At 47.4% G+C, this 24863-nt stretch overlaps 1 protein-coding gene across 4 annotated transcripts in view; it reads left to right on the forward strand.

Annotated features, from left to right (window-relative positions):
• The window catches only part of LOC121279294 (nucleolar transcription factor 1-like), a 164309-nt gene that overhangs the window by 6783 nt on the left and 132663 nt on the right, over positions 1-24863 (forward strand). For all 4 annotated transcript variants that reach the window (XM_041190432.1, XM_041190430.1, XM_041190431.1 and 1 more), the window contains exons 2-3: positions 1752-1855; positions 8146-8321. In XM_041190432.1, the coding sequence (XP_041046366.1) occupies positions 1795-1855; positions 8146-8321 (237 nt within the window). In that variant the 5' untranslated portion in view covers positions 1752-1794. The remainder of the gene's footprint in view (positions 1-1751; positions 1856-8145; positions 8322-24863) is intronic.

A 24863-nucleotide genomic window follows, 5' to 3' on the forward strand; every position in this document is an offset into this window, starting at 1 on the left:
ATTCAACCTTTTGCGGCACTGCACCCAGGTGCACCTCCCCCCAAGCTTTTTCTGTCTGGTGCGGAGGCCTCCTCCTGCCATTTCTGGTAACGACAGTGCTCTCCTTAATCAATACGGCCAGCCCATCCCACTTTTCTTCCTTTCCTATCTTTCCTGAACACTTTCTATCCAGGAATATTTAACAGCCAGTCCTGCCCTTCTCCTGGCAGCCAGCTCCTCCAGAGGCACCATGAGGCACTCGTCCAACCTGCCCACCCGCTGGCGTCTCCAGCTGCTGTTGAGGCCATCGCTTCTGCCTCCAGAACGCAGAATATGAATCTTCCCCAGCAGCCTTCGAGGGGTTGTCTCTGTCACTTTTAAACCGCCCACCGGGTCGTCATTGGACCCAGTGCCCGACAGGCCCCACCCCCTCCTGGCCCTTCCTGACCATTGGGAAGCTGCGTTTCAGGCTGGGCTGGCTTTAATTGGCCGGCCAGTGTGAAATTGTGGTGTTGGGCCGATCGCGGTCGGGGGTCTGTTTCCCGATCAGCCCTGGGACTGCCAACAGCATGCGCCTGCCAAGCGTAAAATTCAGGCCCAGGTGCTGTCTCACCAAAGCTCAATACAATTGCAGCAAGTGACATCTTTACTCCTGTACTCACATCCCCTTACGGTGAAGGCCAGCATCCAATTTGCCTTCCTAATTGCTTGCTGCATGTTAGTTTTTAGTGACCCATGAACAAGGACACCCAGGTCCCTTTGGACATCAACACTTCCCAATCTCTCACTATTTAAGAAATACTCTACATTTCAGTTTTTTCCACAAAGTGGATAACTTCATATTTTTCCGCATTATATTCCACCAATCACTTGGTCTGTCTAAATCTCCCTGAATCCTCCTCACAACTCACATTCCCACTTGGTTTTGTGTCAACAAACTTGGAAATATTACATGTGGTTCCCACATCCAAATCATTGGTATTGATTGTGAACATCTGGGTCTCAAGCACTGATCCTTGTGGTAGCCCACTAGTCACAGCCTGCCACCCTGAGAACGACCCACTTATTCCTGCTCTCTGTTTTCTGTCTTTTAACCAGTTCTCAATCATTGCCAGTATGTTATCCCCAATCCTACGTGCTCTAATTTTGTTTAAATGACCTCCTGTGTGGGACCTTATCGAAAACCTTCTGAAACTCCAGATACACCACATCCACTGGTTCCCCCTTACCTCAGCTACTCCTCGAAAAACTCCAGGTTTGTCAAACATGATTTCCCTTTCATAAATTCATGTTGGCTCTGCCCAATCTCACCATTATTTTCTCAGTGCTCAGTTGTCACATACTTTAGAACAGATTGTAATATTTTTCCTTCAACTGAAGTCAGGTTAACAGGCCTGTCTTTCCCCATTTTCTCTCTCCCTCATTTCTTAAATAGTACGGTTATATTTGCTACCTTCCAATCTGCAGGAACCATTCCAGAATCGAGAGAATTTTGAAAGATCACCAATGCATCTACTGTCTCTACAGCCACCTCTTACAACACTCTGGGATGTAGATCATCAGATCCGGGGATTTATCTACTTTCAGTCCCATTAATTTCTGCAGCTGTTGGTTAAATTGCTCTAATCCCTGAGTGTGTGCTGGAAGGTTCTTGGAGATGAATCACCAACTGCCAACAGGGTTAATAAACAGTGGAGCCATAGGGGTACTCTGTTTGAGGGTGCTTTTACCAGCTCTCAGTTAACTTTGCTCTGCTTTGCTGATTCTTACAGCCTTTAGGTAGAAGGTGTGAGGAGAGTGGGAACAATCAACACCATGAACGGAGCCTCGGTGATTTCCACCTCTGTCCAGACCATCACCATCAAGGAAGAGGCCGGTAAGATTCACCTTCACAATCCACGAGATGGGTGCGGAGGGAGGACGATAGACTCAGGAGAGAGTTCAAGGTTCCCAGACTCGAGGGGCTGGAGAATTGGCTAGAGCAATAACTCAAGACATCATCCTTTAAAATCTGCCCCCCACACCCATTTCCTCATGCCCTCTCTCTCCCTGAGCTCTCACTTTCAGTCCCATTCTCTCTCTCTGAACTCTCTCCGCCTCAGTCCCATTCTCTCTCTCTCTCTCTCAGCTCTGCATCTTAGTCTTATTCCCTCTCTCTCTCACTGAGCTCTCTCCCCTCCAGTCCCATTCGCTCTCTCTCTCAGCTCTCCATCTCAGTCCCATTCCCTCTCTCTCTCTGAACTCTCTCCTCTTAGTTAAAAACAAAAAAACTGCGGATGCTGGAAATCCAAAACAAAAACAAAAACAGAATTACCTGGAAAAACTCAGCAGGTCTGGCAGCATCAGCGGAGAAGAAAAGAGTTGACGTTTTGAGTCCTCATGACCCTTCAACAGAACTTGAGTTCGAGTCCAAGAAAGAGTTGAAATATAAGCTGGTTTAAGGTGTGTGTGTGGGGGGCGGAGAGATAGAGAGAGAGAGGTGGAGGGGGGGGTGTGGTTGTAGGGACAAACAAGCAGTGATAGAAGCAGATCATCAAAAGATGTCAACAACAATAATACAAAAGAACACATAGGTGTTAAAGTTAAAGTTGGTGATATTATCTAAACGAATGTGCTAATTAAGAATGGATGGTAGGGCACTCAAGGTATAGCTCTAGTGGGGGTGGGGAGAGCATAAAAGATGTAAAAAAAAAAATAAATATTTTTTTTTCTCTTTCCCTTTTTTTTCTTTTTCTCTTTTTATAATGGAAATAGGTGGGAAAAGGAAAATCTATATAATTTATTGGAAAAAAAAGAGAAAAGGAAGGGGGAAACAGAAAGGGGGTGGGGATGGGGGAGGGAGCTCACGACCTAAAGTTGTTGAATTCAATATTCAGTCCGGATGGCTGTAAAGTGCCTAGTCGGAAGATGAGGTGTTGTTCCTCCAGTTTGCGTTGGGCTTCACTGGAACAATGCAGCAAGCCAAGGACAGACATGTGGGCAAGAGAGCAGGGTGGAGTGTTAAAATGGCAAGCGACAGGGAGGTTTGGGTCATTCTTGCGGACAGACTGCAGGTGTTCTGCAAAGCGGTCGCCCAGTTTACGTTTGGTCTCTCCAATGTAGAGGAGACCACATTGGGAGCAACGAATGCAGTAGAATAAGTTGGGGGAAATGCAAGTGAAATGCTGCTTCACTTGAAAGGAGTGTTTGGGTCCTTGGATGGTGAGGAGAGAGGAAGTGAAGGGGCAGGTGTTGCATCTTTTGCGTGGGCATGGGGTGGTGCCATAGGAGGGGGTTGAGGAGTAGGGGGTGATGGAGGAGTGGACCAGGGTGTCCCGGAGGGAACGATCCCTACGGAATGCCGATAAGGGGGGTGAAGGGAAGATGTGTTTGGTGGTGGCATCATGCTGGAGTTGGCGGAAATGGCGGAGGATGATCCCTTGAATGCGGAGGCTGGTGGGGTGATAAGTGAGGACAAGGGGGACCCTATCATGTTTCTGGGAGGGAGGAGAAGGCGTGAGGGCGGATGCGCAGGAGATGGGCCGGACACGGTTGAGGGCCCTGTCAACGACCGTGGGTGGAAAACCTCGGTTAAGGAAGAAGGAGGACATGTCAGAGGAACTGTTTTTGAATGTAGCATCATCGGAACAGATGCGACGGAGGCAAAGGAACTGAGAGAATGGGATGGGGTCCTTACAGGAAGCGGGGTGTGAGGAGCTGTAGTTGAGATAGCTGTGGGAGTCGGTGGGTTTGTAATGGATATTGGTGGACAGTCTATCACCAGAGATTGAGACAGAGAGGTCAAGGAAGGGAAGGGAAGTGTCAGAGATGGACCACGTGAAAATGATGGAGGGGTGGAGATTGGAAGCAAAATTAATAAATTTTTCCAAGTCCCGACGAGAGCATGAAGCGGCACCGAAGTAATCATCGATGTACCGGAGAAAGAGTTGTGGAAGGGGGCCGGAGTAGGACTGGAACAAGGAATGTTCCACATACCCCATAAGGAGACAGGCATAGCTGGGGCCCATGCGGGTACCCATAGCCACACCTTTTATTTGGAGGAAGTGAGAGGAGTCACATTCTGAGATCCACACTCAGTGCCATGCGCCGCCATATGAACACACTCAACCTCTCCCTCCAGCAGCACCGCCGTACCCTTTTTCAAAGCTGCGCGTGCCCCCAGTTTCATTTTATCCTTCGGCTCATCCGACGCCTCAACAAGAAACTTTTTCTCTTTCTCTCAAGTGCTAAGGAACGCAAGCTCCAACAACTCATCGACACCAACACCCATCCAGGACCCTCCACCCCGGCCTGTCCCTCCGTCCCCACCCTTTCTTCCAGTCCCAACCCCAGCCGTGTATTCACTATACCCCCTGACCTTCCCCTCTCCGATGCTGAACGTTCAGTGCTCAGAAAAGGACTTAGTTTCATACCCTTACGCCCTCACCTCAATGAATTTCGGGCTCGGCATGATGCTGAACTCTTCTTCCGCCGTCTTCGTCTCCGGGCTCACTTCTTTGGGCAGGAGTCCTCTCCCAGTTCAGCGGATCCTTTTACCCATCTCCAATATTCTCCCTCCACCTGGACCCCTCCCTCTGGATTCTTACCTTCTCTTGATCTTTTCATTGAGAACTGTCGGCGCGACATTAGTCGTCTTAATTTCTCTGCTCCTCTCACCCATTCTAACCTGTCTCTCTCTGAACTTACTGCACTCCATTCTCTCAGGTCCAACCCTGACATTGTCATCAAACCCGCTGACAAGGGTGGTGCTGTTGTTGTCTGGCGCACTGACCTCTACCTCACGGAGGCTGAGCGTCAACTCGCAGACACTTCCTCCTACCTCTCCCTGGACCATGACCCCACCACTGAACATCAAGCCATTGTTTCCAGGACTGTCACTGACCTCATCTCCTCTGGGGATCTCCCTCCCACAGCTTCCAACCTGATAGTCGCCCAACTTCGGACGGCCCGTTTCTATCTCCTACCCAAAATCCACAAACAGAACTGCTCCGGTAGACCGATTGTCTCAGCTTGCTCCTGCCCCACAGAACTCATTTCTCGTTATCTTGACTCCCTTCTCTCTCCCCTTGTCCAGTCCCTTCCCACCTACATCCGTGATTCCTCTGACACCTTATGTCACATCAACAATTTCCAGTTCCCTGGCCCCAACCGCTTCCTCTTCACCATGGACGTCCAATCCCGCTACACCTCCATCCCCCACCAGGATGGTCTGAGGGCCCTTAGCTTCTTCCTCGAACAGAGGCCCGAACAATCCCCATCCACCACTACTCTCCTCCGTCTGGCTGAACTTGTTCTCACGCTGAACAATTTCTCCTTCAACTCCTCTCACTTCCTCCAAATAAAAGGTGTGGCTATGGGTACCCGCATGGGCCCCAGCTATGCCTGTCTCTTTATGGGGTATGTGGAACATTCCTTGTTGCAGTCCTACTCCGGCCCCCTTCCACAACTCTTTCTCCGCACATCGATGATTACTTCGGTGCCGCTTCATGCTCTCGTCGGGACTTGGAAAAATTTATTAATTTTGCTTCCAATCTCCACCCCTCCATCATTTTCACGTGGTCCATCTCTGACACTTCCCTTCCCTTCCTTGACCTCTCTGTCTCAATCTCTGGTGATAGACTGTCCACCAATATCCATTACAAACCCACCGACTCCCACAGCTATCTCGACTACAGCTCCTCACACCCCGCTTCCTGTAAGGACCCCATCCCATTCTCTCAGTTCCTTCGCCTCCGTCGCATCTGTTCCGATGATGCTACCTTCAAAAACAGTTCCTCTGACATGTCCTCCTTCTTCCTTAACCGAGGTTTTCCACCCACGGTCGTTGACAGGGCCCTCAACCGTGTCCGGCCCATCTCCTGCGCATCCGCCCTCACGCCTTCTCCTCCCTCCCAGAAACATGATAGGGTCCCCCTTGTCCTCACTTATCACCCCACCAGCCTCCGCATTCAAGGGATCATCCTCCGCCATTTCCGCCAACTCCAGCATGATGCCACCACCAAACACATCTTCCCTTCACCCCCCCTATCGGCATTCCGTAGGGATCGTTCCCTCCGGGACACCCTGGTCCAATCCTCCATCACCCCCTACTCCTCAACCCCCTCCTATGGCACCACCCCATGCCCACGCAAAAGATGCAACACCTGCCCCTTCACTTCCTCTCTCCTCACCGTCCAAGGACCCAAACACTCCTTTCAAGTGAAGCAGCATTTCACTTGCATTTCCCCCAACTTATTCTACTGCATTCGTTGCTCCCAATGTGGTCTCCTCTACATTGGAGAGACCAAACGTAAACTGGGCGACCGCTTTGCAGAACACCTGCGGTCTGTCCGCAAGAATGACCCAAACCTCCCTGTCGCTTGCCATTTTAACACTCCACCCTGCTCTCTTGCCCACATGTCTGTCCTTGGCCTGCTGCATTGTTCCAGTGAAGCCCAACGCAAACTGGAGGAACAACACCTCATCTTCCAACTAGGCACTTTACAGCCATCCGGACTGAATATTGAATTCAACAACTTTAGGTCGTGAGCTCCCTCCCCCATCCCCACCCCCTTTCTGTTTCCCCCTTCCTTTTCTCTTTTTTTTCCAATAAATTATAAAGATTTTCCTTTTCCCACCTATTTCCATTATAAAAAGAGAAAAAGAAAAAAAAGGGAAAGAGAAAAATTTTATTTATTTATTTATTTATTTATTTAACATCTTTTATGCTCTCCCCACCCCCACTAGAGCTATACCTTGAGTGCCCTACCATCCATTCTTAATTAGCACATTCGTTTAGATAATATCACCAACTTTAACTTTAACACCTATGTGTTCTTTTGTATTATTATTGTTGACATCTTTTGATGATCTGCTTCTATCACTGCTTGTTTGTCCCTACAACCACACCCCCCCCTCCACCTCTCTGTCTCTCTCTCTCTCCGCCCCCCACACACACACCTTAAACCAGCTTATATTTCAACTCTTTCTTGGACTCGAACTCAAGTTCTGTCGAAGGGTCATGAGGACTCGAAACGTCAACTCTTTTCTTCTCCGCCGATGCTGCCAGACCTGCTGAGTTTTTCCAGGTAATTCTGTTTTTGTTTTTGTTCTCTCCTCTTAGTCCTGTTTTCTCTCTCTCTCTCTCTCAGCTCTCACTGTCCTCCCTGTTCCTCTCTCTCAGCTCTCACTTTCAGTCCCGTTCCCTCCCTCTCTGAGTTCTCTCCTCTCAGTCCTGTTCTCTCTCTCTGTCTCTGAACTCTTTCCATCTCAATCCCATTCCCTCTCTATCTTTCTCTGAGCTTTCTCCTCTCAGCCCCTTTTCTTCTCAATCTGAATCCTCTCCCAGTCCCATTTCTCCTTTCTCTCTCTCTCGCCCTGAGCTCTCTCCCTCTCAGACCCATTCCCTCTCTCTCTGAATGCTCTTCTTCTCAGTCCCTCCCCCCTCTCTCTCCCTCTCAGTTCCATTTCTTCTCTCTCTCTCTCTCTGAGCTCTCTCCCACTTAGTCCAATTCCCCCTCTCTCTCTCCCCTTCTCTTTCTCTCTCTCCTCTTAGTCCTATTCCCTCTCTCTCTCTCTCTCTCTCTCTCCGAGCTCTCTCCCTCTCAATCCCATTCCCCTGTTCTTTGTCCATTGCCCTTTTATTCTTCTGTCCAATTTCCTTTTGAAATACCTAATGTTATGAATTTAGTTCTGGGCTTCGCCTCTCTGGGAGAACATTGGGTGCAGCAGCAGAATTCTCTGTTTCTGGATTTATGCTCAACCCATATATTAACTGCTCACCACTGATGGACTGAACTCGAATCTATGGTAGAGAGATAAACTATTTCCTCTGGTGGGGTGGGGAGTCCAGAACAAGTGGAAGAACCTTAAAATTCAAGCCAGGCTGTTCAGGGGTGATGTCAGGAAGCACTTTTTCACACAAAGGGGAATGGAAATCTGGAACTCTCTCCTCCGAGAAAAGCTGTTGAGGCTGGGAGTCAATAAAAATGTCAAAGCTGAGATTGATACATTTTGTTAGGTAAGGAGATTAAGAATTATGGAACCAAGGTAGACAAGGGGAAGATACAGATCAGCCATGATCTTATTGAATGGCAGAACAGGCTCGAGGGGCTGAATGGCCTCCTCCTGTTCCTATGAGCTGTGTCCGTCAGAGCTGGATATTAATCGCTGCCTGGATTCTTCCAGATTTATGGAGTAAAGAGGATCTGCTGTGTTTATTGGATCGGATAAAGAGCCTGATCCCGGAGGGGGACTGCATGAAGTACAAAACCACCGAGTCACACTTCAACTGGGAGAAAGTGGCATTCGGACCGTTCACTGGGGAAATGTGCCGCCTTAAATGGCTGAAAGTGGCCTGTGAGGTTAGTGACCTACCTTCTCCCTGTCCCTCAAACCTACCTTCTCCCTGTCCCTCAAACCTACCTTCTCCCTGTCCCTCAAACCTACCTTCTCCCTGTCCCTCAAACCCACCTTCTCCTTGTCCCTCAAACCTACTTTCTCCTTGTCCCTCAAACCCACCTTCTCCATGTCCCTCAAACCCACCTTCTCCATGTCCCTCAAACCCACCTTCTCCATGTCCCTCAAACCCACCTTCTCCCTGTCCCTCAAACCCACCTTCTCCCTATCCCTCAAACCCGCCTTCTCCCTGTCCCTCAAACACGCCTTCTCCCTGTCCCTCAAACCCGCCTTCTCCCTGTCCCTCAAACCCGCCTTCTCCCTGTCCCTCAAACCCACCTTCTCCCTGTCCCTCAAACCCATCTTCTCCCTGTCCCTCTGGAATTAAAATTCTAATGATGACCATGAAACCATTGTCGATTGTTGTAAAAACCCATCTGGTTCACTAATGTCCTTTAGGGAAGGAAATCTGCTGTCCTTACCTGGTCTGGCCTACTTGTGACTCCAGACCACAGCAACGTGGCTGCCTCTTAAATGCCCTCTGAAATGGCCTCGCAAGCCACTCAGTTGTTCAAACTGCTAAAAGGTCAGTGAAAAGGAATGAAACCGGACGGACCACCCGGCATCGATCTAGGCATTGGAAACAACAACGGCAAATTCAGCCCTGTCGACCCTGCCAAGCCCTCCAGCAGCCTGACATAGTCATCCTCACGGAATCATGCCTTACAGATAATGTCCCAGACACCACCATCACCATCCCTGAGTATGTCCTGTCCCACCGACAGGACAGACCCAGCAGAGGTGGTGGCACAGAGGTATATAGTCGGGAGGGAGTTGCCCTGAAGCCCTCAACATCGACTCTGGACCCCATGAAGTATCATTGCATCAGGTCAAACATGGGCAAGGAAACCTCCTGCTGGTTATCACATACCGCCCTCCCTCAGCTGATGAATCAGTGCTCCTCCATGTTGAACATCACTTGGAGGAAGCACTGAGGGTGACAAGGGTGCAGAATGTACACTGGGTGGGGGACTTCAATGTCCATCACCAAGAGTGGCTCAGTAGCACCACTACTGACCGAGCTGGCCAAGTCCTAAAGGACATAGCTGCTAGACTGGGTCTGTGCCAGGTGGTGAGGGAACCAACAAGAGGGAAAAACATACTTGACCTCATCCTCACCAACCTGCCTGCCACAGATGCATCTGTCCATGACAGTATCGGTAGGAGTGACCACCACACGGTCGTTCTGGAAACAAAGTCCTGCTTTCACATTGAGGACACCCTCCATCGTGTTGTGTGGCACTACCACTGTGCTAAATGGCGAAACTAATTTTGAACAGATCTAGCAACTCAAGACTGGGCATCCATGAGGTGCTGTGGGCCATCAGCAGCAGCAGAATTGTACTCAAACACAATCTGTAACCTCATGGCCCAACATATCCCCCACTCTACCATTACCATCAAGCCAGCGGATCAACCCTGGTTCAATGAAGAGTGCAGGAGGGCATGCCAGGAGCAGCACCAGGCATACCTAAAAATGAGATGTCAACCTGATGAAGCTATAACACAGCACGATTTGCATGTCAAACAGCATAAATAGCAATTGACAGACAGAGCTAAGCAACCCCACAACCAACGGATCAGATCTAAGCTCTGCAGTCCTGCCACATCCAGTTGTGAATGGTGATGGACAATTAAATGGCTCATTGGAGGAGGAGGCTCCACAAATATCCCCATCCTCAATGATGGAGGAGCCCAGCACATCAATGCAAAAGATAAGGCTGAAGCATTTGCTACAACCTTCAGCCAGAAGCGCCGAGTGGATGATCCATCTTGGCCTCCGGAGGTCCCCAGCATCACAGATGCCAGTCTTCAGCCAATTCAATTCACTCCATGTAATATCAAGAAACAGCTGAAGGCACTGGATAGTGCAAAGGCTATGGGCCCTGTCAATATTCCAGCAATAGTACTGAAGACTTGTGCTCCAGAACTTGCTGGGCCCCTAGCCAAGCTGTTCCAGTACAGCTACAACATTGGCATCTACCCGGCTATGTAGAAAATTGCCCAGGTATGTCCTGTACACAACAAGCAGGACAAATCCAACCCAGCCAATTACCGCCCCATCATTCTACTCTTAAATATTGGTAAAATAATGGATGAGGTCATCAGCAGTGCTATCAAGCTGCACTTGCTTAGCAATAACCTGCTCACTGATGCCCAGTTTGGGTTCCACCAGGGCCACTCAGCTCCTGACCTCATTACACCTTGATTCGAACATGGACAAAAGAGCTGAACTCTTGAGGTGAAAGTGACTGCCCTTGACATCAAGGCAGCATTTGACCAAGTGTGGCATCAAGAAGCTCGAGCAAAGCTGGAGTCAGTGGGAATTGGGGAAAACTCTTCGCTGGTCGGTGTCATACCTAGCACAAAGGAAGGTGGTTGTGGTTGTTGGAGGTCAGTCATTTCAACTCCAGGACATCACTGCAGGAGTTCCTCAGGGTAGTGTCCTTGGCCCAACCATCTTCAGCTGCTTCATCAATGATCTTCCTTCCATCATAAGGTCAGAAGTGGGGATGTTCACTGATGATTGCACAATGTTCAGCACCATTTGTGACTCCTCAGATACTGAAGCAGTCCATGTCCAAATGCAGCAAGACCTGGACAATATCCAGGCTTGGGCTGACAAGTGGCAAATAACATCCTTATCACACAAGTGTCAGACAATGACCATCTCCATAAAGAGAGAATCTAGCTATCACCCCATGACATTCAATGGCATTACCATCACTGAATCTCCCACTATCAACATCCTGGGGGTTACCATTGACCAGAAACTGAACTGGACTAGCCATATAAATACTGTGGCTACAAGAACAGGTCAGAGCCTGGGAATTCTGCAGCAAGTAACTCATCTCCTGACTCCCCAAAGCCTGTCCACCATCTAAAAGGCACAAGTCAGGAGTGTGATGGAATACTCTCCACTTGCCTGGATGAGTGCAGCTCCCACAACACTCAAGAAGCTTGACACAGTCCAGGACAAAGCAGCCCGCTTGAATGGCTCAGCAGCACCAGTACAGAGTGAGCTGCCGTGTCCCATTCCATCCACAAGTATTCACTCACTCCACCACCAACGCACAGTGGCAGCAGTGTGTACTGTTATGACACAGCAGTTGCTAAAGGCTGAGTTATTTAAAATCTTAGAGGGAAACTTTAAACAACTGTCATAACCTATTTTTCAATTGGTATGTTTGAGATGCAGCTCTGAATTCAGAAATGAAACCACTAAACCTCCCGAGGTTTTTTATATAAATTAAATTAAACACTTATTAATTTAACAAGGTATTAAACACATACACATGTCTACAAATTATTACCATAATAACTTATTAAATAAATCCCCAAATTAATCACTTCCAGGCAATCTTCCCTCAGGCAACAATAATCCATAGACATAAATAGACACCAGGCAAAACATATTTTATCTTACGAATTCAAACTGAGGTTCCTTTCAAAACAAAAACAGAATTACCTGGAAAAACTCAGCAGGTCTGGCAGCATCGGCGGAGAAGAAAAGAGTTGACGTTTCGAGTCCTCATGACCCTTCGACAGAACTTGCATTCGAGTCCAAGAAAGAGTTGAAATATAAGCTGGTTTAAGGTGTGTGTGTGGGGGGCGGAGAGATATGGAGACAAAGAGGTGGACGGGGGGTGGGGGTGTGTGGTTGTAGGGACAAACAAGCAGTGATAGAAGCAGATCATCAAAAGATGTCAACGACAATAGTACAATAGAACACATAGGTGTTAAAATTAAAGTTGGTGACATTATCTAAACGAATGTGCTAATTAAGAATGGATGGTAGGGCACTCAAGGTATAGCTCTAGTGGTTTTTTTTTTATATATAATGGAAATAGGTGGGAAAAGGAAAATCTTTATAATTTATTGGAAAAAAAAAAGGGGAAGGGGGAAACAGAAAGGGGGTGGGGATGGGGGAGGGAGCTTACGACCTAAAGTTGTTGAATTCAATATTCAGTCCAGAAGGCTGTAAAGTCCCAGTCGGAAGATGAGGTGTTGTTCCTCCAGTTTGCGTTGGGCTTCACTGGAACAATGCAGCAAGCCAAGGACAGACATGTGGGCAAGAGAGCAGGGTGGAGTGTTGAAATGGCAAGCGACAGGGAGGTTTGGGTCATTCTTGCGGACAGACCGCAGGTGTTCTGCAAAGCGGTCGCCCAGTTTACGTTTGGTCTCTCCAATGTAGAGGAGACCACATTGGGAGCAACGGATGCAGTAGACTAAGTTGGGGGAAATGCAAGTGAAATGCTGCTTCACTTGAAAGGAGTGTTTGGGTCCTTGGACGGTGAGGAGAGAGGAAGTGAAGGGGCAGGTATTGCATTTTTTGCGTGGGCATGGGGTGGTGCCATAGGAGGGGGTTGAGGAGTAGGGGGTGATGGAGGAGTGGACCAGGGTGTCCCAGAGGGAGCGATCCCTACGGAATGCCGATAAGGGGGCTGAAGGGAAGATGTGTTTGGTGGTGGCATCATGCTGGAGTTGGCGGAAATGGCGGAGGATGATCCTTTGAATGCGGAGGCTGGTGGGGTGATAAGTGAGGACAAGGGGGACCCTATCATGTTTCTGGGAGGGAGGAGAAGGCGTGAGGGCGGATGCGCGGGAGATGGGCCGGACACGGTTGAGGGCCCTGTCAACGACCGTGGGTGGAAAACCTCGGTTAAGGAAGAAGGAGGACATGTCAGAGGAACTGTTTTTGAATGTAGCATCATCGGAACAGATGCGACGGAGGCGAAGGAATTGAGAGAATGGGATGGAGTCCTTACAGGAAGCGGGGTGTGAGGAGCTGTAGTCGAGATAGCTGTGGGAGTCGGTGGGTTTGTAATGGATATTGGTGGACAGTCTATCACCAGAGATTGAGACAGAGAGGTCAAGGAAGGGAAGGGAAGTGTCAGAGATGGACCACGTGAAAATGATGGAGGGGTGGAGATTGGAAGCAAAATTAATAAATTTTTCCAAGTCCTGACGAGAGCATGAAGCGGCACCGAAGTAATCATCGATGTACCGGAGAAAGAGTTGTGGAAGGGGGCCGGAGTAGGACTGCAACAAGGAATGTTCCACATACCCCATAAAGAGACAGGCATAGCTGGGGCCCATGCGGGTACCCATAGCCACACCTTTTATTTGGAGGAAGTGAGAGGAGTTGAAGGAGAAATTGTTCAGTGTGAGAACAAGTTCAGCCAGACGGAGGAGAGTAGTGGTGGATGGGGATTGTTCAGGCCTCTGTTCGAGGAAAAAGCTAAGGGCCCTCAGACCATCCTGGTGGGGGATGGAGGTGTAGAGGGATTGGACGTCCATGGTGAAGAGTAAGCAGTTGGGGCCAGGGAACTGGAAATTGTTGATGTGACGTAAGGTGTCAGAGGAATCACGGATGTAGGTGGGAAGGGACTGGACAAGGGGAGAGAGAAGGGAGTCAAGATAACGAGAAATGAGTTCTGTGGGGCAGGAGCAAGCTGAGACGATCGGTCTACCGGGGCAGTTCTGTTTGTGGATTTTGGGTAGGAGATAGAAGCGGGCCGTCCGAGGTTGGGCGACTATCAGGTTGGAAGCTGTGGGAGGGAGATCCCCAGAGGAGATGAGGTCAGTGACAGTCCTGGAAACAATGGCTTGATGTTCAGTGGTGGGGTCATGGTCCAGGGAGAGGTAGGAGGAAGTGTCTGCGAGTTGACGCTCAGCCTCCGCGAGGTAGAGGTCAATGCGCCAGACAACAACAGCACCACCCTTGTCAGCGGGTTTGATGACAATGTCAGGGTTGGACCTGAGAGAATGGAGTGCAGTAAGTTCAGAGAGAGACAGGTTAGAATGGGTGAGAGGAGCAGAGAAATTGAGACGACTAATGTCGCGCCGACAGTTCTCAATGAAAAGATCGAGAGAAGGTAAGAATCTAGAGGGAGGGGTCCAGGTGGAGGGAGAATATTGGAGATGGGTAAAAGGATCCGTTGAACTGGGAGAGGACTCCTGCCCAAAGAAGTGAGCCCGGAGACGAAGACGGCGGAAGAAGAGTTCAGTATCATGCCGAGCCCGAAATTCATTGAGGTGAGGGCGTAAGGGTATGAAACTAAGTCCTTTTCTGAGCACTGAACGTTCAGCATCGGAGAGGGGAAGGTCAGGGGGTATAGTGAATACACGGCTGGGGTTGGGACTGGAAGAAAGGGTGGGGACGGAGGGACAGGCAGGGGTGTGGGGTCCTGGATGGGTGTTGGTGTCGATGAGTTGTTGTAGCTTGCGTTCCTTAGCACTTGAGAGAAAGAGACAAAGTTTCCTCCGTTCCCACCCTTTCTTCCAGTCCCAACCCCAGCCGTGTATTCACTATACCCCCTGACCTTCCCCTCTCCGATGCTGAACGTTCAGTGCTCAGCAAAGGACTTAGTTTCATACCCTTACGCCCTCACCTCAATGAATTTCGGGCTCGGCATGATACTGAACTCTTCTTCCGCCGTCTTCGTCTCCGGGCTCACTTCTTTGGGCAGGAGTCCTCTCCCAGTTCAACGGATCCTTTTACCCATCTCCAATATTCTCCCTCCACCTGGACCCCTCCCTCTGGATTCTTACCTTCTCTCGATCTTTTCATTGAGAACTGTCGGCGCGACATTAGTCGTCTCAATTTCTCTGCTCCTCTCACCCATTCTAACCTGTCTCTCTCTGAACTTACTGCACTCCATTCTCTCAGGTCCAACCCTGACATTGTCATCAAACCCGCTGACAAGGGTGGTGCTGTTGTTGTCTGGCGCATTGACCTCTACCTCGCGGAGGCTGAGCGTCAACTCGCAGACACTTCCTCCTACCTCTCCCTGGACCATGACCCCACCACTGAACATCAAGCCATTGTTTCCAGGACTGTCACTGACCTCATCTCCTCTGGGGATCTCCCTCCCACAGCTTCCAACCTGATAGTCGCCCAACCTCGGACGGCCCGCTTCTATCTCCTACCCAAAATCCACAAACAGAACTGCCCCGGTAGACCGATCGTCTCAGCTTGCTCCTGCCCCACAGAACTCATTTCTCGTTATCTTGACTCCCTTCTCTCTCCCCTTGTCCAGTCCCTTCCCACCTACATCCGTGATTCCTCTGACACCTTACGTCACATCAACAATTTCCAGTTCCCTGGCCCCAACTGCTTACTCTTCACCATGGACGTCCAATCCCTCTACACCTCCATCCCCCACCAGGATGGTCTGAGGGCCCTTAGCTTTTTCCTCGAACAGAGGCCCGAACAATCCCCATCCACCACTACTCTCCTCCGTCTGGCTGAACTTGTTCTCACACTGAACAATTTCTCCTTCAACTCCTCTCACTTCCTCCAAATAAAAGGTGTGGCTATGGGTACCCGCATGGGCCCCAGCTATGCCTGTCTCTTTATGGGGTATGTGGAACATTCCTTGTTGCAGTCCTACTCCGGCCCCCTTCCACAACTCTTTCTCCGGTACATCGATGATTACTTCGGTGCCGCTTCATGCTCTCGTCAGGACTTGGAAAAATTTATTAATTTTGCTTCCAATCTCCACCCCTCCATCATTTTCACGTGGTCCATCTCTGACACTTCCCTTCCCTTCCTTGACCTCTCTGTCTCAATCTCCGGTGATAGACTGTCCACCAATATCCATTACAAACCCACCGACTCCCACAGCTATCTCGACTACAGCTCCTCACACCCCGCTTCCTGTAAGGACTCCATCCCATTCTCTCAATTCCTTCGCCTCCGTCGCATCTGTTCCGATGATGCTACATTCAAAAACAGTTCCTCTGACATGTCCTCCTTCTTCCTTAACCGAGGTTTTCCACCCACGGTCGTTGACAGGGCCCTCAACCGTGTCCGGCCCATCTCCCGCGCATCCGCCCTCACGCCTTCTCCTCCCTCCTAGAAACATGATAGGGTCCCCCTTGTCCTCACTTATCACCCCACCAGCCTCCGCATTCAAGGGATCATCCTCCGCCATTTCCGCCAACTCCAGCATGATGCCACCACCAAACACATCTTCCCTTCACCCCCCTTATCGGCATTCCGTAGGGATCGCTCCTTCCGGGACACCCTGGTCCACTCCTCCATCACCCCATACTCCTCAACCCCCTCCTATGGCACCACCCCATGCCCACGCAAAAGATGTAACACCTGCCCCTTCACTTCCTCTCTCCTCACCGTCCAAGGACCCAAACACTCCTTTCAAGTGAAGCAGCATTTCACTTGCATTTCCCCCAACTTAGTCTACTGCATCCGTTGCTCCCAATGTGGTCTCCTCTACATTGGAGAGACCAAACGTAAACTGGGCGACCGCTTTGCAGAACACCTGCGGTCTGTCCGCAAGAATGACCCAAACCTCCCTGTCGCTTGCCATTTTAACACTCCACCCTGCTCTCTTGCCCACATGTCTGTCCTTGGCTTGCTGCATTGTTCCAGTGAAGCCCAACGCAAACTGGAGGAACAACACCTCATCTTCCGACTAGGGACTTTACAGCCTTCTGGACTGAATATTGAATTCAACAGCTTTAGGTCGTAAGCTCCCTCCCCCATCCCCACCCCCTTTCTGTTTCCCTCTTCCCCTTTTTTTTTCCAATAAATTATAAAGATTTTCCTTTTCCCACCTATTTCCATTATATATAAAAAAAAAACCACTAGAGCTATACCTTGAGTGCCCTACCATCCATTCTTAATTAGCACATTTGTTTAGATAATATCACCAACTTTAACTTTAACACCTATGTGTTCTATTGTACTATTGTCGTTGACATCTTTTGATGATCTGCTTCTATCACTGCTTGTTTGTCCCTACAACCACACACCCCCACCCCCCGTCCACCTCTTTGTCTCCCTATCTCTCCGCCCCCCACACACACACCTTAAACCAGCTTATATTTCAACTCTTTCTTGGACTCGAACGCAAGTTCTGTCGAAGGGTCATGAGGACTCGAAACGTCAACTCTTTTCTTCTCCGCCGATGCTGCCAGACCTGCTGAGTTTTTCCAGGTAATTCTGTTTTTGTTTTGGATTTCCAGCATCCGCAGTTTTTTTTGTTTTTATCTCTGAGGTTCCTTTCAATTTGTTTCCTTTGCAGACTGTTGTAGGCGGCTTAGATCTCACAGGCCTCTGGCTTTCACATACACAACTCTTCTGTACATACCTAGCCTTCCCTATGAATGCAAATTCTCATCGTATCACCAGGCCCTTTGAACTCCACCTCTTCTAACAATAACATCCCTTCCATAGCACCAATTTTATTAGTAATCTAAACATATTGCTTGTGTCTCCTAGTTAGGTGAAAGATTTCACCCCCAATCTTTGAATGATTTATTCAAAAAAATGCAAATGTACTCTTTTACCTTATTGTTTACATCTCAAAACTACTATACATCAAAACACCCAGGCTAGCTGGCTTTAATCTAATTAAAACACACACATTCTCACCCACAGACACAGACCCTACTACAAGTCCACTCTAAAAAAAATTTCCAATAACATTATATACATTAATATCTTCATGACATCCCACTCCCTATCGAAAAATGACCCATCTAAAAGACATCTTCATTTTTAATAAACCATCTCACACTATCTCCTATACTTATTACACTAACAGATGCATGCATTAACATAATATATATATATATACACACACACAACTCTTTGATATCAACAGAAATTACTCCAGTTCAGTGTCCAGGTTTTTTTAAAAATGTCCAATTTTCCTTTAAGCTTCAAACTCGTAGTAACGCATCTGCGAACAGATTTTCTCTACCAGCACCACATATATCCCGCATGGTTGTAAATAATAGATTCCACCTGAAAAGTCTTGCACTTTTGTCCAAAAGCTTCTAAGGATTGTGGTCTGTATAAACAATAGTTTCTAATGAATTGTTGGCAACATAACTTTCAAAATGCTGCAACGCTAACACCAAACCCAAGGTCTCTTTTCCAATCATTGAATATCTTCTCTGTTGTACATTCAGCTTCTGTGAAAAATACCCTATCGGTTTTTCAATTCCAGTGTCATCATCTTGTAACAGTTTGGCCCCAAAGCCTATATTGCCCGCAACAACAGCCAACTTGAATTGCTTGGTATAATTGGGTACTGCCAAAACTGGTGTTGTGGTTAATACAGTTTTCAAACTCTCAAATGACTTCTGACACTCCAGTGTCCATTGAGACTTCTTGTTCCTTTTTAATAGTTCAGTCAGTGGAGTGACCACACTGCTAAAATTCGGTACAAATTTCTGTAAAACCCACTCATGCCCAGAAATCTCCAAACTTCTTATTTTGTTGTTGGCACTGGGAAATCTACGATAGCCTTGAGTTTCACATCTATCGGAGCCACCTTACCATGTCCAGTGGTGTGGCTCAGATATGTAACTTATGCTTTTGCAAGTTCACTTTTAGCCAAGTTCATCACCAAATTAGCCTCTCGTAATAGAGAAAATAATCCTTCCAGATGCTGTAAATGCTCCTCCCAACTAGGATTGAAAACTGTTAGATTGTCAATATAAACAGCACAGTTGCTTAGACCTGCAATTGCTTTGTTTGTCAGTCTTTGAAATGTCGCAGGTGGATTCTTCATACGAAATGGCATGACTTTAAACTGATATAGTCCACTTGGCATTACAAAAGTCAATATCACCTTTGCTCTCTCTGACAACAGCACCTGCCAAAATCCTTTTAGCAAGTCAATCTTCGTGATAAATTTCAATTGCCCCACTTTCTCAATGTAATCTTCCAACCGTGGTATATGATATGAATCCAGTTTGGTCACCGCATTCACCTTTCAGTAGTCCACACACACTCTTTGTGTTCCATCTGGTTTCAGTACCAGCACAATAGGCGAACTCCAGTTACTGAAATCAGACTTAATGATATCATTTTGAAGCATGAAATCAATTTCTTTTTGTACTTGTGATAACTTTGCCGGATTTAATCTATAAGGATGTTGCCTTATTGAAGATGAAACTGGTACAGAGACATCATGTATAGCTAAATCTGTCTTCCCCAACTTATTCGCACAAATAGGTTTGTGTGACTGCAATAGCTTTTCCAAATCACTTTGACACTTGTTGGAAGGTAACTCAATATTGCATTTAAATAATCAAGTACCCCCTCATTATCCAATTTGATTAGAGGAAAATCAATTTCAGAGTCCTGCACTTCTACCTCTTTCTCATCATCCACCATCACTAACACCTCTTTTTGTTCCTGTTCCCTGTCAAAGTACTTTTTAAGCATATTTACATGTCACACCCTCTGCTTCTTTCTTCTACCTGGAGTATTTATTAAATAATTTACTTAATTCAATTTCTTTTCAATTCTGCAAGGCCCACTAAATCTTGCATTTAATGAATCCCCTAGTACTGGTAATAAAACTAATACTTTCTCTTCAGAAGAAAAACTGTGAGCTTTAGCTTTCTTATCTGCCTTCACTTTCATCACTTTCTGTGATATCTTTAAATATTCCCTAGCCAACTCACATGCTCGATTCAATCTTTCCCTGAAATCTGATACGTAATCCAAGAGAATAGTTTCTGAATTTTGACCCACCAATTTCTCATGAATCAGTTTCAGTGGTCCCCTTTTGCTTCCGATTTCTTCCATCACTTTCTCATGGTCCATCAACACTTCCCTTCCTTTCCTTGACCCCTCTGTCTCAATTTCTGGTGATAGACTGTCCACCAATATTCATTAGAAGCCTACCGACTCCCACAGCTACCTTGACTACAGCTTCTCACACCCCGCTTCCTGTAAGGACTCCATCCCATTCTCTCAGTTTCTTCGTCTCCGTCGCATCTGTTCCGATGATGCTACCTTCAAAAACAGTTCCTCTGACATGTCCTCCTTCTTCCTTAACCAAGGTTTTCCACCCACGGTGGTTGACAGGGCCCTCAACCGTGTCCGGCCCATCTCCTGCGCATCCGCCCTCACGCCTTCCTCTCTCTCCCAGAAACATGATAGGGTCCCCCTTGTCCTCACTTATCACCCCACCAGCCTCCGCATTCAAGGGATCATCCTCCGCCATTTCCGCCAATTCCAGCATGATGCCACCACCAAACACATCTTCCCTTCACCACCCCCTGTCGATATTCCGCAGGGATCGTTCCCTCCAGGACACCCTGGCCCACTCCTCCATCACTCCCTACACCTCAACCCCCTCCCACGGCACCTTCCCATGCAACCGCAGAAGGTGCAACACCTGCCCCTTTACTTCCCCCCTCTTACTGTCCAAGGTCCCAACATTCCTTTCAAGTGAAGCAGCATTTCACTTGCACTTCCCTCAATTTAGTCTACTGCATTCACTGCTCCCAATGTGGTTTCCTCTACACTGGAGACCAAACGCAGACTGGGCGACCGCTTTGCAAAACACCTGCGGCCTGTCCGCAAGCATCACCTAGAGCTCCCTGTAGCTTGCCGTTTCAACACTCCACCCTGCTGTCATGCCCACATGTCTGTCCTTGGCCTGCTGCATTGTTCCAGTGAAGCTCAACGCAAAGTGGAGGAACAGCACCTCAACTTCCTATTGGGCACTTTACAGCCTTCCAGACTTAACATTGAGTTCAACAACTTCAGATCATGAACTCTTTCCTCCATCCCCAACCCCTTTCCGACCCCCCTTTTTCCAATAATTAAACATTTAAAAAATATATATATTTTTCTTTTCCCACTTACTTGCATTATTTTTAAATTTATTCCCATCCATTGTTTTATCTCCATCTTTTAGCCCATTTCAAAGCCCTTCCCCCCACCCCACCCCCACTAGGGCTACCTGTCACTTGCTCATCCTGCTTTCTACCCTTAATGTCACAATTAGAACATTCCTTAGCTAATATCACCACCATCAACACCCCTTTGTCCTTTTGTCTACGACATCTTTGGCAATCTCTTCTTTGCCTCCACCTATCACTGGCCCTCTATCCAGCTCCCATTCCCCTCAACCAGCTTATATTTCACCTCATTTCTATTTTTTCCTTAGTTCTGATGAAGAGTCATATGGACTCACAAGGTTACCTGTGTTCCTCTCTGCAGATACTGTCAGACCTGCTGAGTTTTTCCAGCTATTTTTGTTTTTGTTTCAGTGGTCCCCTTACCTCTTGACCACAAACTAGTTGAAAAGGGCTAAAACTAGTTGATGCATTTGGAGCGTCTCTAATAGCAAAAAACAAGAATGGAATTCCCACATCCCAATCCTGTGGATAATCCTGACAGTACACTCTCATCATAGCTTTTAGAGTTTGATGCCATTTTTCCAAAGCTCCTTGTGATTCCGGATAATAAGCTGTTGACTTGAACTGTTTTATTCCCAAACTGTCCATTACTTCCTTAAACATCTGTGACATGAAATTTGACACCTGATCTGATTGTATTTCCTTAGGTAAACCGTATCTTGTAAAAAATTTAATTAACTCCTCCATAATCTTCTTAGTTATAATATTTCTTAAAGCTATCGCTTCAGGAAACCTGGTAGACATATCCGTTATTGTTAGTAAGTACTAATTTCCATTTTTAGTCTTAGGGAAGGGTCCTACACAATCAATCATGATTCTTCAAATGCTGGTATTAGGATTGAAGGCACCGGCTTAATCACTGCTTGTGGTTTTCCTGTTATTTGACATGTATGACAGGTTCTACAGAATGTGACTACATCCCTATATAATCCTGGCCAAAAGAAATACCTTTGTATCTTTTCCTGTGTTTTCCTAATTCCTATATGTCCCCCCATTGGAATTTCATGAGCAATCCTCAGAATCTCATCTCTATACCCTAATGGAATAACAATCTAATGCCCCTCCCTCCAGCTTTCATTTGCTGAGACATGATCCAGCCTCCATTTTCTCATTTAAGTATCTCCCTTAAGGTAATAACATACTGAAATACATTTTGCTTCAGTTTCCGAATAAGCTTTCTGATACAACTGCTTTCATTGCAAGTCATTTTTCTGTAACTCCACCAACCTCCTTAAGTTAACCCCTTCAGCTGAATTGTCCTGTAGTCTTTCCTCCTGAACGATGTTATCAAACACAGTGCCAGCTAATTGGATTTTGACACCTTCTTCTTGCCTTTGAACTGCTTGCCCTTTTTGTTTTTCTTGTTTCAACCTATGTGCCTGTGAGCTCAGAACCCACAGTACTTTTACTTCCAGAACTTCTCTGTACCCCAATAACTCCAATGGGTTTTTCCTGCAATTTCCAACACACTAACTTCATGTGCCCCCCTTTATTACAATGAAAACACCTCGATTTTCAAATGTCACTCTTACCCCCAGCATCTTCCTCTTTATTCTGAGAAATAACTTCCTGGGAATTCCCAGCCACTCCTTCTCTTCCCTGACTACCTACACCTGCCATCCTTTCACCTTCCCACTTTCTATCCTTTTCCGATTTGAAAAGGTGATGGTAAAAAGGTTTAGCTGTATGAACTATCTCATAATCATCAGCTATCTCTGCTGCTTATCTTACAGTTTGAACCCTCTGTTCCTCCACATGAGTTCTCACTACCGAAGAGATTCAGTCTTTAAATTCTTCGAAAAGAATTACTTCCCTAAGAGCTGCATATGTTGTCTCTATTTTTAACGACTGTATTCACCGTTCAAAATTACTTTGTTTTACTCTCTCAAACTCAATACAAGTTTGCCCAGGCGTTTTTTTATATTCCTAAATTTCTACCTGTATGGTTCAATGATCAACTCACATGCACTCAAAATAGCCTTTTTCACCACATCGTAATTCACCGATTCCTCTTCAGACAGCGAAGCATATCCTCATGATCTCTACCCAGCAACTTAGACTGTAATAGTAACATCCAGTACTCCTGTGGCCATTTCATCTGTTTAGCTATCTTAAGTGAAATAAAGAATGCTTCAACGTCAGTGGTTCAGTACTTTTTCTGTCTGACTGACTCTGTCTCTCACCGTGTCTGTCTGACTCTGTCTCTTATTATGTCTGTCTGTCTGACTCTGTCTTTCACCGTGTCTGTCTGACTCTGTCTCTCATTGTGTCTGTCTGACTGAGTGTCTTTCACTGCTTTTGATAAGGTCCTGTTTGGGAGACTGATAACGAAGATAAGAGCCCATGGGATCCAAGGCAATTTGGCAAATTGGATCCAGAATTGGCTGAGTGGCAGGAAGCAGAGGGTGATGGTCGAGGGGTGTTTTTGTCACTGGATGCCTGTGTCCAGTGAGGTTCCACAGGGATCAGTGTTGGGTCCCTTGCTGTTTGTGGTATATATAAACAATTTAGATCTGAATGTAGGAGGGTTGATCAGTAAGTTCGCAGATGACACAAGAATTGGTGTGGTGATAAATAGTGAGGAGGATAGCCTTAGATTACAGGAGGATATAAGAGGGGCTGGTTAGACGGGCTGATGGAATTTAGTCCAGATAAGTGTGAGGTGATGCACTTGGGCAGGACAAACAAGGCACGGGAATACACTATGAATGGTAGGACCCTGGGAAGTACCGAGGATCTGAGGGACCTTGGTGTGCATATCCATTGGTCCCTTAAGGTAGCGGGACAGGTAGATAAGGTGGTTAAGAAGGGATATGGGATACTTGCCTTTATTAGCCGAGGCCTAGAATATAAGAGCAGGGAGGTTATGCTGTACAAAATGCTGGTTAGGCCACAGCTAGAGTATTGTGTGCAGTTCTGGAATCCACATTATAGGAAGGATGTGATTGCACTAGAGAGAGTGCAGAGGAGATTTACCAGGATGTTGCCTGGGCTGGAGAGTTTTAGTTATGAGGAGAGATTGGATAGATTGGGGTTATTTTCCCTGGAGCAGAGGAGATTGAGGGGGGACATGATTGAGGTGCATAAAATTATGAGAGGCATAGATAGGGTAGACAGGAAGGAACTTTTCCCCTTGGTGAAAGGATCAATAACCAGGGGGCATAGATTTAAGGTAAGGGGCAGGAGGTTCAGAGGGGATGTGAGGAAGAATTTTTTTCACCCAGAGGGTGGTGGGAATCTGGAGCTCACTGCCTGAAAGGGTGGTAGAGGCAGAAACTCTCATAACATTTAAGAAGTATTTGGATGTGCGCTTGCGATGCCATAGCATACAAGGCTATGGGCCTAGTGCTGGAAAATGGGATTAGAATAATTAGGTACTTGTTTGACCGACGCAGACTCGATGGGCCAAAGGGCCTTTCTCTGTGCTGTAGACCTCTGACTCTATGACTGTGTCCATCTGACTGACTGTCTCTTCCTGTGTCTGACTGACTCTGTCTCTCACTGTGTCTGTCTAACCTTTTCTCTTTGTGCCTCACTACACTGTCGGAGGGTCAGTACTGAGGGAGTGCTGCACTGTCGGAGGGTCAGTACTGAGGGAGCACTACACTGTCGGAGGGTCACTACTGAGGGAGTGCTGCACTGTCGGAGGGTCAGTACTGAGGGAGTGCTGCACTGTCAGAGGGTCAGCACTGAGGGAGCACCGCACTGTCGGAGGGTCAGCACTGAGGGAGCGCTGCACCGCTTGATGG

The sequence above is a fragment of the Carcharodon carcharias genome, chromosome 6 (assembly GCF_017639515.1).
Source record: "Carcharodon carcharias isolate sCarCar2 chromosome 6, sCarCar2.pri, whole genome shotgun sequence".
NCBI lineage: Eukaryota > Metazoa > Chordata > Chondrichthyes > Lamniformes > Lamnidae > Carcharodon > Carcharodon carcharias.